This window comes from Ctenopharyngodon idella, chromosome 22 (assembly GCF_019924925.1).
Source record: "Ctenopharyngodon idella isolate HZGC_01 chromosome 22, HZGC01, whole genome shotgun sequence".
Classification (NCBI taxonomy): Eukaryota; Metazoa; Chordata; class Actinopteri; order Cypriniformes; family Xenocyprididae; genus Ctenopharyngodon; species Ctenopharyngodon idella.
In genome coordinates this window covers 25,951,530-25,964,909 of record NC_067241.1, presented here as the reverse complement: position 1 = coordinate 25,964,909, position 13,380 = coordinate 25,951,530, and the positions used below count along the sequence as shown (strand labels likewise).

At 36.7% G+C, this 13,380-nt stretch overlaps 1 protein-coding gene across 33 annotated transcripts in view; it reads right to left on the bottom strand.

The window, feature by feature from the left end:
• chl1a (cell adhesion molecule L1-like a) overlaps positions 1-13,380 on the bottom strand; it is a 71,850-nt gene that overhangs the window by 14,193 nt on the left and 44,277 nt on the right. For 6 of the 33 annotated variants that reach the window (XR_007927560.1, XM_051880406.1, XM_051880404.1 and 3 more), the window contains exons 13-28: positions 11,516-11,682; positions 11,282-11,441; positions 8,912-9,036; positions 8,506-8,607; positions 8,026-8,223; positions 7,650-7,720; positions 7,004-7,226; positions 5,840-5,955; positions 5,078-5,282; positions 4,060-4,182; positions 3,657-3,830; positions 3,078-3,143; positions 2,439-2,504; positions 1,484-1,549; positions 1,163-1,228; positions 214-279 (exon numbers count right to left, since the gene is read on the bottom strand). Coding sequence is in view for 25 of the 33 variants with exons in the window: in XM_051880406.1 (XP_051736366.1) it covers positions 214-279; positions 1,163-1,228; positions 1,484-1,549; positions 2,439-2,504; positions 3,078-3,143; positions 3,657-3,830; positions 4,060-4,182; positions 5,078-5,282; positions 5,840-5,955; positions 7,004-7,226; positions 7,650-7,720; positions 8,026-8,223; positions 8,506-8,607; positions 8,912-9,036; positions 11,282-11,441; positions 11,516-11,682 (1,994 nt within the window). In the remaining 8 variants the exon portion in view is untranslated. Of the gene's footprint in view, positions 1-213; positions 280-1,162; positions 1,229-1,483; positions 1,550-2,438; positions 2,505-2,758; positions 2,824-3,077; positions 3,144-3,656; positions 3,831-4,059; positions 4,183-5,077; positions 5,283-5,839; positions 5,956-7,003; positions 7,227-7,649; positions 7,721-8,025; positions 8,224-8,505; positions 8,608-8,911; positions 9,037-11,281; positions 11,442-11,515; positions 11,683-13,380 lie in introns of all 33 variants that reach the window. The other 27 variants (XR_007927565.1, XM_051880409.1, XM_051880419.1 and 24 more) reach the window with 17 other exon arrangements.

The window sequence follows — 13,380 nt, the reverse complement described above, 5'->3', positions numbered from 1 at the left end:
TTCATAAAACTGACATTATCTCATTGAGTGGTTTCAAAATCACTTCAAGTTTTATGTCTATAAGCTGACATGTTTTACTGATAATATTTATCTACATTTAAAGGTCTCTGAAATGCAGATGTTACGGCAGGACACTGTAAAAGTTACATTGTCAAAAATAGCAATTACTAAGTAAGTTGCAAAATGCTGCAAACTACAGTATGTGATACATACAGCTCTCTGTCGATGTCTCAGCTGAGACTGTAGAAACTTCAGGAAGTGAATGTTCAGGTATAGTAACTAGATCATGAGAAACAAAAGGTGGTTGATAAGAATCAGTTTAAGATTAAGCTTAAACAAACTAGGGCAGGGACAATACATCGATTCTCGATTTGCGATACAATGATTCTAAGTCAGTTCTGATATTTTCTCTCTAAAATCGATTCTGAGCTTAGTTTTTAACAGCAGATGGCACTCTAGGCTAGTTTTTTTTTTTTACCGCACACTCAAATACTCACAAAGAAGAGTGCTGGACATTGTTCATGCATTCGGCTGAGTCATGTAAGTGGTTAAATATACTAGCACCTCGGCTATATACGAACACCCTTGTAATTTGCTTCAACCTTTTCGAACTTTATGAATGGTTATTTTAGGTTTAAGTGGTGTGTGTAAAGGAACTGGAAGCTAACAGAGAATGGGTGTTTCTAAGGCCGCATTTACACCGCATGGTTCAAGTGACCCAATTCAGATTTTTTCCTCCCATGTGGCACAGATCGGTTATGACCCACGAATGTGTAAGCATGAAAAAAGCACATGGATTTCGATATTCTCAGATTGGTTTAAATGCGACCAAAAGCACGTAGTGCCATCTGGTGCTAAAAACTAAGTTTAGAATCGATTCGAGAGAGAATCGCGATACATCGAAAAATATCAGAATCTATCCAGAATCTTTGTATCGAGAATCTACGTATTGTCCCAGCTCTAAAACAAACCCATAGAGTATGTCCATAAGCTGATATGTTTTACTGATAACTTCAAAATTTTTGTATTTATCTGCATTTAAAGGTCTCTGAAAAAGCAGATGTCATGGCAGGACACTGTAAAAGTTACATTGTCAAAAATAGCAATCACTAACTAACTACTAAGTTGCAAAATGCTACAAACTACAGTATGTGATACATACAGCTCTCTGTCGATGTCTCAGCTGAGACTGTAGAAACTTCAGGAAGTGAATGTTCGGGTATAGTAACTAGTTCATGAGAAACAAAAGTTGGTTGATAAGAATCAGTTTAAGATCAGCTTAAACAAACCCATGTAGTATGTTGTCCATAAGCTGACATGTTTTACTCTTAACTTTAATTTTTTTTTATTTATCCGCATTTAAAGGTCTCCAAAAATGCAGATGTCATGGCAGGACACAGCAAAAATTACATTGTCAAACATAACAATTACTAACTAACTACAAAGTTTCAAAATGCTACAAACTACAGTATGTGATACATACAGCTCTCTGTCGAAGTCTCAGCTGAGACTGTAGAAACTTCAGGAAGTGAATGTTCAGGCATAGTAACTAGTTCACGAAAAACAAAAGTTGGTTGATAAGAATCAGTTTAAGATCAGCTTAAACAAACTAGGGCAGGGACAATACATCGATTCTCGATTTGCGATACAATGATTCTGAGTCGATTCTGATATTTTCTCTCTAAAATCGATTCTGAGCTTAGTTTTTAACAGCAGATGGCACTCTAGGCTAGTTTTTTTTTTTTTTTTTTGCTGCACACTCAAATACTCACAAAAAAGAGTGCTGGACATCGTTCATGCATTCGGCTGAGTCATGTAAGTGGTTAAATATACTAGCACCTTGGCTATATATGAACACCCTTGTAATTTGCTTCAACCTTTTCAAACTTTATGAATGGTTATTTTAGGTTTAAGTGGTGTGTGTAAAGGAGCTGGAAGCAAACAGAGTACGGGTGTTTCTAAGGCCGCATTTACACCACATGGTTCAAGTGACCCAATTCTGATTTCTTTCCTCCCATGTGGCACAGATCAGATATGACCCACGAACGTGTAAGCAGGACAAAAGCACATGGATTCCGATATTCTCAGATTGGTTTAAATGCGACCAAAAGCACGTAGTGCCATCTGCTGCTAAAAACTAAGCTCAGAATCGATTCGAGAGAGAATCGCGATACATCGGAAAATATCAGAATCAATCCAGATTCTTTGTATCGAGAATCTACGTATTGTCCCAGCTCTAAAACAAACCCATAGAGTATGTCCATAAGCTGAGATGTTTTGCTGATAACTTCAAAATTTTTGTATTTATCTGCATTTAAAGGTCTCTGAAAAAGCAGATGTCATGGCAGGACACTGTAAAAGTTACATTGTCAAAAATGGCAATTACTAACTAACTACTAAGTTGCAAAATGCTTCAAACTACAGTATGTGATACATACAGCTCTCTGTCGAAGTCTCAGCTGAGACTGTAGAAACTTCAGGAAGTGAATGTTCGGGTATAGTAACTAGTTAATGAGAAACAAAGTTGGTTGATAAGAATCAGTTTAAGATCAGCTTAAACAAACTCATGTAGTATGTTGTCCATAAACTGACATGTTTTACTGATAACTTTAAAATGTTTGTATTTATCCGCTTTTAAAGGTCTCCAAAAATGCAGATGTCATGGCAGGACACAGCAAAAATTACATTGTCAAACATAACAATTACTAACTAACTACAAAGTTTCAAAATGCTACAAACTACAGTATGTGATACATACAGCTCTCTGTCGAAGTCTCAGCTGAGACTGTAGAAACTTCAGAAGTGAATGTTCGGGTATAGTAACTAGTTAATGAGAAACAAAGTTGGTTGATAAGAATCAGTTTAAGATCAGCTTAAACAAACCCATGTAGTATGTTGTCCATAAACTGACATGTTTTACTGATAACTTTAAAATGTTTGTATTTATCCGCATTTAAAGGTCTCCAAAAATGCAGATGTCATGGCAGGACACAGCAAAAATTATATTGTCAAACATAACAATTACTAACTAACTACAAAGTTTCAAAATGCTACAAACTACAGTATGTGATACATACAGCTCTCTGTCGAAGTCTCAGCTGAGACTGTAGAAACTTCAGGAAGTGAATGTTCGGGCATAGTAACTAGTTCACGAAAAACAAAAGTTGGTTGATAAGAAGACAGATCAGTTTAAACAAACCCATGGAGTATGAGAATATGAGCATAACAGAAAGAAACATGCAATTCATAACAAAATTGTGGCCTACAGAGAAAAGCAATGATGATAATGCAAAATCAGTTACCCAGTAAAAACACATCTAGAGGCAACTATTTTTAATAAGCCACCTCATTGATCAGTCAATGCATTGGACACTAGGCTGTAGACATTATTCCACCCTTTCGATCATTACAGCACGTAAGCAATAATCTAATCATTCTCCTTTATGCAACAAGATCTTGCCAACAGCAACTTCTGTAGTTCCATAACTGCTGCTTAATCACTTTTGAACACCTTGCAGCTGTGCTAATTAGAACACAACTAACTTTTCTTGAATCAGATGTTTGTGTCTCAGCATGGGCACCTCAATTCAGATTCTGACAACAGATCCATTATAGCTCCTGGGACTCTGCTTATAGTTGCTTCCAGGCTAACTTACCTGCTTCAAGGATGGTGCTTCCTTCCTCACTGATGGCTGATCCGCAGCCCACTTGCGTACATGCTCTCAGGTAGAACTTATACGAGTTCTTTTCCTGTAGATCACGCAAGACCCACTGTGTAGTATCTGGTGCACTGATGTTTACAGAGTTCAGCTCACCCAGAGTATCATTAACTACAAGAAAAATGAAAAAAAAAAAAAGAGTTTTAAAATAATAAAAAAAATTTGGGTCCAGTAACATTTTTAATTCATCAAGGATGCACTAAATTGATCGAAATTGCAGTGAAGACATTTATAATGTAAATGTAGCAGTATATAGATCTAGTACAGTTAAGCAAAATGGTTTATATAAAATTCACTGAGACAGATGATGTAACATGAGATAAATCTGCGAATGTCATACCTGTCTGGTATTGCAGCAAGTATCCCGTGAGAAAACCGTTAACTTCGTGTGGAGGCGCCCACACCAACGTGATTGAGTCTTTCTGGAAGTTTGTGGCTCTCAGGATGGGTGGTTTCTCAGGAACTGTGGGAAGATGTCAGATGCTACTGGTCAGTATGTACCTTAAACTTGGAAACTCATTAAAAACTTGCACCACTTTTATGAACGGTATTTCAGTGCAAAAACCAGCGTCTTTATTCTGCAATTTAGTTCTGCTGCTGAAATAGCATTGTATCGTATCTCAATTGAGTCGCTGGGTGCTTCTCAATACTCAAATTATTGCTTCCTCGTTTCCTCGCTCCTCCAGCCTGTGACCCGGAAACCGATCAAAGAAAGACATCTTGAAGGACATCTCAGTTCTCTAATTGCATCGTGAGGAATGAGTAGTGAGGAAGCTTCCAGAGAAGCGATGAGCAAGGATGCACAGGTGTATCCTATGCGGAAGTCGTTCGTCGGAACGCACGTATAAATCCTCCTCCTCCTTCACATTTGTCACAATAATTTTAATTTATGCTTTACCTTTGCAGTTTAAATACCATACATCTCACATATTTCAACAATATTTGCATCTTGCTTTATTTTTATTTATGAATTTCTTAACTAAACTTCAAGGGCAGATCTTTTGTGCATAGCTGATGACACTTTGAAGTGACACTCGAGTGATCAAGAATATTCCAATATACAAATAAGCTTTCCTTCGATTCCTCCGTCCTCATTTTCTTTCCTTGCAGCCTTACCTCGCATCCTAAAGGGGAGTGGAGCTAAGACATGAGGAAAGGAAATGAGGATGCACAAATGAGAAATGAGAAGCACCCACTGTCATTCTTTTCATGCCTCCTTTCTATGTAAATTAGTCTTATGTTCAGCAGTACATTTTGGGGCGTGAACAACGTGCAAAATTCAACCAAATCTACACAAGACTTAGCAAACCCTCAGACTACTGAATATTAAAACGTATCTACTGTCAAAGTGTTCTTGCCTCCCTGTGGAGTTGTGAAAGAGATGGGACTGCTGCTGGGCCCATTCCCTCTCCGGTTAAAGACATTGACAGTCAGGCTATATTCAGAGAATGGCTTCAGTCCCAGCACCATGGTGTGACTCCTGTTTCCAGGGATGGTGAGAGACTGTCTCTCTGAGGGAATTCTCTTAGAGGGCAACAGACTTTGAGTTTGCCACCAGTGCACCTGAGAGCAAAAGACGGGAGGAAGAGGAAGAGGGTGTTGAGATACACACACACACACACACATATACATATATATATATATATATATATATATATATATATATAAAAATTATTCAGACATTAGATATATTTTTTTATATTTTTTTACTAGTGGGCGCAGAACACTATAGTTCATTTATGTAAGTGAGGATAGCAAAATAAAGTAAACTGTGACATATTATACCCAAAAATACTTCATACAGTGGACTACCAGTAAAATTGATACAAATTTGGAACCAAAAATTATTCAGACGCTTTGACCTGACCTTGTTTTGCTTAATTCTGAGATCTTGTGATATTTTATTACCATTTTTTAAACTATAGTGAATAAACTGTATTAATGTTCAAGGTGTCTGAATAAATTTTGGTTTGACTGTATATATATATATATATAAAATATAAAAATATAAAAAGCAATAAAAAAACACGGAGTAGAATCTATTCATTGCTATAAGAGCTTGTTTGTTGCTGAATGACCAGCACCAAGGGACCTTTGAGCTGGAGGGGTCAGGAACTCACAGTGTATCCTCCAAGATGGCCCCTCAGGGCGGTTTGAGGCACTTGAGACCAGCTGACCCTCAGTAGTGTAGAGTTCAACACCTCAACAGCTACGTCTTCGGGAGGTGCCAAGGGCACTAGAAAGGGTAACAGAACACACATCTGTTTAAGGCTAAACTTTCCCAACTGGTGTAAGAGGGAAAAATCTCACAAATTCACACATACACAACCATTTCCTGAAGCAACTAAAGGCAGAGAGGGCGAAAAAAAAAAAAAAGGACAGTAATTGGATGACACACTGACTGTTTCCAGGAAAAGCGCACATGCTAATACAAAGCTATCCACAGTGAAATGAGGGTAGGAGAAATGCTCTTCAGGGATGCAAACTCATCTGGGGTGAAAAAGGTGATAAAAACTTACAATAAAAACAGTAGTAATAATAATATTTTTTATTATTATTATCATAATTATTATTTTACAAAATAATAGTAAAATTACAATACTAATATTTATGTTGGTCTTAATTTTCTTTGCTTTTAATTGTTAATCCATAGAGCTTTTATTTTGTCAGAAAAATGCAGAGACCTTTTTGTTGACAGCAGATTTATGAACCATTCTCAATGCAAATTTAGGAAGATGGTTGCATTTTAAAATGCACGTTATCAATTACTCAAGCTTTACAGCGCTTGCAGTGATGGAGTTCCTATGGAGCAGTTTTTATGAGCCGCTCTATGGCTTTTGAATTTCGAACTTCAAAAACTCATCGGTTCTACATGAATAACACTGGATTCAGAAACTTTTTTTTAGGTGAAAGATGGCAAGTTTGCATCCCTGCACTTTGCAACAGGAATAACAGGGATAATCTCTTTGATGCAGGAATAACAGGAACAAAGTCAGTCCAACCTGTTGCATCATCCTCTAGACAATGCCAAATGTCAACTAGAGACAAGGGCATGAAAAATATGAAAATTGAATAAAACAAAAAGATAATCACATAAATGCTTGGTAAAGATGTCTGATCCCTAAAAGCACAATGTAAAAGCTCAGCAGAAATGGCTGATCCTGGTACAGAGTGGATTAAACCACTCTCCCGACTAATCTCCTATCTTAAGTGTTTATTATTGGTTAATCGTGGCAGTGTCACACGACTGTGAGATGAATACATTAACGTGCTGTTTCACTCACGGTCTTCCCCGGAATAACCAGTCACCACTCGGGGTTCTGGTGCCCACCCATGGTGGTTGAAGGCCTGGATCTTGACCTCGTAGGGGACGAACGTTGGGGTGTCTCGCACCACAAATGAGTGTCTCTTCACCATCTGTTCTTTCCAACTGTCCTCGACACCCAGGAGTCTGTAGCTCAGTTTGTATTCCAGACCGGGACCGTTGTGCTCCACAGGCAAGAGCGGCTGGTGATTAAAGGGAAAAGTGGGTCAGTGCACTGCAAACATTACTGAGCATTTGGAACATTTGAAAAGAGTGGAAGAGTGGAAGAGACATTTGCTGATGGGTTTGTGAAATTTGGCATGGGAACCTAGTTTCTGGGGTGCCTCGCTTGGCTTTCCTTCAGAATTGCAATCCGAAGGAATTTTGACTCATAAATAGAGCATCAACTGGCTCGTGAATGGAGATTTGCTCATATACTTGACTGCCAGTGCAAATGAAGTTGTTATGGCTTTAAAACGACAAGATGCCAGACTTCATAGGCGCTCCAGGAACATTTAGTTCCCAAGCCTCCTTGCGTGAGGGTGTTTGCCTTTTTCTTGCTTCCAAGCCATGCATATATGCATATGCATTCAAATTGTTTGACAATGCTGTTTGCATTTTATTACCTCCCAGCTGATGTCCATCTGATGTGGCAGGTGACCCTCAATCTTAATGTTTTCTGGGTTCCTGTCGGGAGCTGTACAAATGTGAATATGAATTATTTAACATCTGTCTCAGTCAATAATACCACTGCCCTCTAACACTGCCAATGTGTATCACACATAATGACGAGCATGCAGTCATTGATAGTCCGAGACAGCGCTCGCTTAAAAGAGCATTAAAATTTATGGAGCTTTTATAGACATCTGTATAATTTTCTCAGGGTAAATCCCCACAAAGACACAGAGACAGGCGCTTTAAACAAGTCCAAGGTGAACCAAGGACAGCCTAGATGGAAACATGTTATGAAAGCAAGTCTTCAAGAATCACAGATATCCTTACCACAAGGAGGTGTCTTATATCTTTCAGAGGGCATGCTGGGACGACTTCTCCCTATAGCATTGACAGCGATGACTCTGAACCGGTAGTTAATGTGGCCGTAGAGCGTCAAGGGGGCTGAGAACTGGCTGCTAGCCACTCGTAGAAGCTCCTTCCACTTTCCTGGTTCCCAGTGGTTCTCTTCATACTGGATGATGAACTCTAGTCATAGGAACAGAGCAGTGGTAATTGAATATGCAAAGCGTATGCTCTCAATACACTGTGGTGCTGCCCCAGTGGGAGCCCCCTTGAAATATTGTAGAGCAATGTTTGAGTATGAGCAACATCCATGAAAACGACTTCAGAAAAATCTGCTTAAAGCAAAAGCCTACTTCAGATACACTGAAAATGTGTACCATTACACGTGAAGGGTACACTAATGGAAGTGTTTTGCATTTGCTCTGTAACACTGACATTACAGTATATTTTTTAAATGACTTTTACCTGTTATGGGACTGTTATGATCACTGGCGGCTGCCCAGTTGACCCTCACACTGCGGTCTTTCAGATCAGTGAGCGTCAGTTGAACCGGTGGATCAGCGACGTCTGTCACATTTCAGACACAAGACTATAAACAAGCTTCATATCAAAATAACTATATCCGAAGACCATTAGTAAGAGAAACAGAATCGCTTCAAGAAATAACTAGTGCAATAATGATCACAAAAACAACACATCTTTCCCACTATGTTTTGTGTTTTCTCTTCAATCATTTGTGGAGATTGCTGCACCACTAATGAATATAATTTTTTAAAGCAGGTCTATTATTGTGGTATTAAAGTAATATATAAACATAACAACACAATCTAGCTGTCAATCAGTCTAGTCTCAAAAGGTCCTTCAATCGTACCTAACACGGTTATGTAAGCAGAAGCTGTATCTTGGTCCAGTGATGTTCGAACAATGCAGGTGTAATTCCCTTGATCACTGTTGCTCACATTGACAATCTGGAGAATTCCATCTTCTGCGAAATATCTGCAAATAACCCATAATAGTTTCACAATGTATTAAAAATGATAGTAATATAAAATAATAGTTTTAGCTGTAGCTGTATTTGATTGATAAAAAAAGTGTTGTCAAATTAAAATTCATGAATTCATAAATTAGACATCAGATGAATAAATTACTTCATTCATGTAGTAGTTCCAAGTCTCAAAATTTACTTCACAAAGAATCTTACATTGTTTCAGGAGCAAATATCTTGTATGGCTATGAAATAACTAATGTGCATTCCAGGAATATTTATTGCATATTTCTATGTTGGCAGCCATAGTCAATGGTAAAACAATAGGTAAGAAATACTGAGTTGTTGAAATACAAGTGTGTCCAAAAATCGAGTTAAAAATATGTGCCAAGTTCTTGGAATTGGTTTCATTTGGTTCTGAAAAACTTTTACAATTTTTCAAAAGTTTATATTTAATTCCTCTAAAATTGCTTGGTGTAGCCAAGTATAAATTAATTAATATTTTCCTTAAACCTTGAATGTGACCTTACACATTTTAAAGGATTAGTTCACTTTCAAATGAAAATTATCCCAAGCTTTACTCACCCTCAAGCCATCCTAGGTGTATATGACTATATGACGGGGGTTAATAAAGGCCTTTTGAAGCGAAAAGATGCATTTGTGTAAGAAAAATATCCATATTTAACAAGTTAAAAAGTAAAATATCTAGCTTCCCCAACCGCCTTCCGTAAAGTGTAAAACTCTCGCAGTTCAAAACGTTTACGCTACATCCAACGCCTTCCGTGTTCAACATATGAAAAAAGTGTAACTGATGCGACGTCAGTTACGTTTTCTTCCTAAGTTGAATACGGAAGGCGGTCTGGCGGAAGCCAGATATTTTACGTTATAACTTGTTAAATATGGATATTTTTCCAACACATCGCTTTGCTTCAGAAGGCCTTTATTAACCCCCCGGAGCCATTTTGCTTTGGATGGATGTACTTTCTTGAGCTTCAAACTCGTTGTTTTCCGTTTACTGCCATTATAAAGCTTGGATGTGTCAGGATATTTATTAATATAACTCTGATTGTCATGTACACCTAGGATGGCTTGAGGGTGAGTAAAGCTTGGGGTAATTTTCATTTGAAAGTGAACTAATCCTTTAAAATTATTTCAAAAAGTTTTTAAATATTTTTTTCAAGGTAAACTGTATTTCTTTAATAAATATTATGAATTATTAATTCATAAATAGTCATTAATTTATGAGGGAGTCGCACCACATGACATTTTACAACCTGAACTATTCTTGTTTTTTTTTTGTTTTTTTTATTAAATCATTTCATTTCATCATTAAAGGCCAAATTATCTGATATTTTAAGAGCCTTATTGACTTTTAATATCAAGAGGGTTTGCAAATAAACCTCAAAGCAAAATTCAAAGCAATTAATTTTCTCAAAATACAGGAAAAATAAAGTGGCTGTTGCTCAAGTTGCTGTGCAGCTTGACAAAAATAGACACCAGGCATCCGTCAAATAACACAGCCACTTATAGTGTAGACATCTCCATTGATTATAATGGAAGCGATCTAGTTTGTCTCAGGACGGTGTAGACACAGTTGTCAGAGGCAGCTCTGTGGCTTTTGTTCTGTATGAAATGCCAACTAAGAGTGGCACTAAATTATGTCATGACAATCAATGCATGACTCTGTTCTGTTCGCTGTGTGTATTTGTCTACAATGTTTTAATTAATAAAAAAACAATAATTTGCAGTTGGGGTGGAACTAATCAGTGTGGATCTGAATCACAGCCTGCTAATTGGTGACCTGAGGTAAAAATGTAAATTTAATTTCTCTGGAAGCAAATAACCAGTAGCCACAATAACAAAAACATGGCACAGTATTACACTGCATTTACACAGAAGATCCGGCTGGGCATCATATTCTAGCCAAGTAGAAAAAGGTTAAAGCTCCTGCTCATTAGCTGGAGTACCTTTTGATTTTCAATAGAGACATTTCCCCCATAAAAGCATATTATTACTGATAAAAGCTTACAATTACATCTAGCTCTGCTCTGTTACTACAAAGTGTAAGTACTTAATCCATGATTCCAGCACTGATAAAACTATAAATAAAATTCAAAAATGTCATAGCTCATGCTAATCCTTCCTGTTTTGACAGCACAACCCTTTCTGAAATGAGGTTTTACTTAAATGGAGAATGGCTTCAATGAATTCAAAGTTTAACCATTATGGACAACCTAAGGAAATCAGGTCACCCACCTTTCTGAGAAGTTAGAGAGGATATTTATCTCATCTTTTAGCCACAAGATCTCCAGCTCTCGTCTGAGGGTGGGGTCGCACTCCACCTGGCACTCCAGCTCGACCATAGATCCTCTTTTGACCTTCATGTCTTGGGGAGCTTCTACAATCCTAGTTGAATCTATCAACAGCAGGCCTTTAGTTTCAGTAATGACTAGGAAACAAAAAGCTTTTTGATTAAGGAAGGTGGCTAACCTTTAATGAAAAGTTCAGTGATGATGCTGGCTGTGCCCTCGGAGTTGTTTGCCAAACATTTGTACTGGCCCATATCTTCCATCTCCACTTTGTGAATCTGCAGGGAGCCATTCTTCAGGAGAGAATATCTCTCTCCATCTACAGAGCCCTCTGGGTCTTCTCTTCTCCTACAAAACAAACATTGAACCCTTCACAGTTCTTCTGAAATAGGGGCCCATGGGAAGGGCCTTTACTGAAATGACTACAGATGCTGTGTTGATAAAACCGAATCCAATGTAGCCTATTTTTTTTTTTTTTTTTTACCCCTTTTTTTTTTAAACATGACTTTCAAAATTGACCAAAGGTTTTTGAAAGGAAACTTTTCAAAGAAGAAAAAGAGTATAAATATGAGTGCAAAAGGAGGATCCCCTAGAGAGAACAGACATTTCAAAAGGGCTAGATCTTGCAGTGTATTTTCTCAATGTATTGTCCCTTTTTCCTTCACTTAATTCACTCGACACTATTGGGTTTGCATTCAGCCATAATCTGAGGACAAGCTACAATGATAATATCATGCTGAAGACCCTGCATATATATATGATGTTTAGATGAAATAATATGTAAAACATTTATTTATTTGATTGATTGATTGATTGAAGACCAGTTTAGGTCAGCACAAATGTCCAATCGTTACGTTATAAAAACGTTAACCCCACCTACTTTTTGGTAGATCTTTCTCTAAGACCCATGCCTTTTCTTTAACATCTATTTGATTTAAATAAAAATATTTTCCAAAAATAATAAATTCAAATTCCTTAAAATCAGCATAAAACTGTTAATTGTGAAAACAATTCAATTTAACCATTTGGAAAAAAAAAAAAAAAAAATATATGAACATGGTTTAAATATGGCTGTGGATTCAATTAATTTTACAATTAGTTACATTTATTCTTGATAAATATATAAACCTTGTTACTGTGCATGTAAATCATTTGTGACTCTGGACCAAAAAAACAGTCATAAATCACACGGGTATATTTGTAGCAATAGCCACCAATACATTGTATGGGTCAAAATTATCGATTTATTTTCTTTTATGCCAAAAATCATTAGGATATTAAGTAAAGATCATGTTCCATGAAGATATTTTGTAAATTTCCTACCGGAAATATATCAAAAGTATATTTTTGTGATTGGATATGCATTGCTAAGGACTTCATTTGGACAACTTTAAAGGCGATTTTCTCAATATTTTGATTTTTTTGCACCCTAAGATTCCAGATTTTCAGATAGTTGTATCTCGGCCAAATATTGTCCTAGCCTAACAAACCATACATCAATGGATTATTTATTCAGCTTTCAGATGATTTATAAATCTCAAAAATGACTGGTTTTGTGGTCCAGGGTCACATTTGGTTTATTAGTAATAACACATAAATCTAATTTTTACCCATTTCATTTATGTATGACTGGCAAATATGCATTATATGAAGTTCATAAGTTATATTAAAAGTAAAGTTCATGAAGTTCATAAGATTGTTAAAACTGTGAAATATCCAAATGGATAGAATTTTTATGCAATTAAAATACATAAATCTTAAATATAGGCCTAAATATTTTTAAATGATATGTACAATCAATTGGCTTAATTAACATTTGTTCACATGTCCTAACCAGGTGTAACGTAAAAACAAAAATGTTGTTTCAACTTAAAAAAATAAGTTTTCGTGCTGCCTTAAAATTTTAGTTTTAGACAACTTGAAATGTGAAGTTGTACTAAGTGACAACTTGGATATTTGAGTTGACTAAACGTAAAATTTCAAGGCAGCACTTTAAGGTGATTTTTTTTTTTTACAGTGTCTTCAATGAACATAAAAATTGGTGCG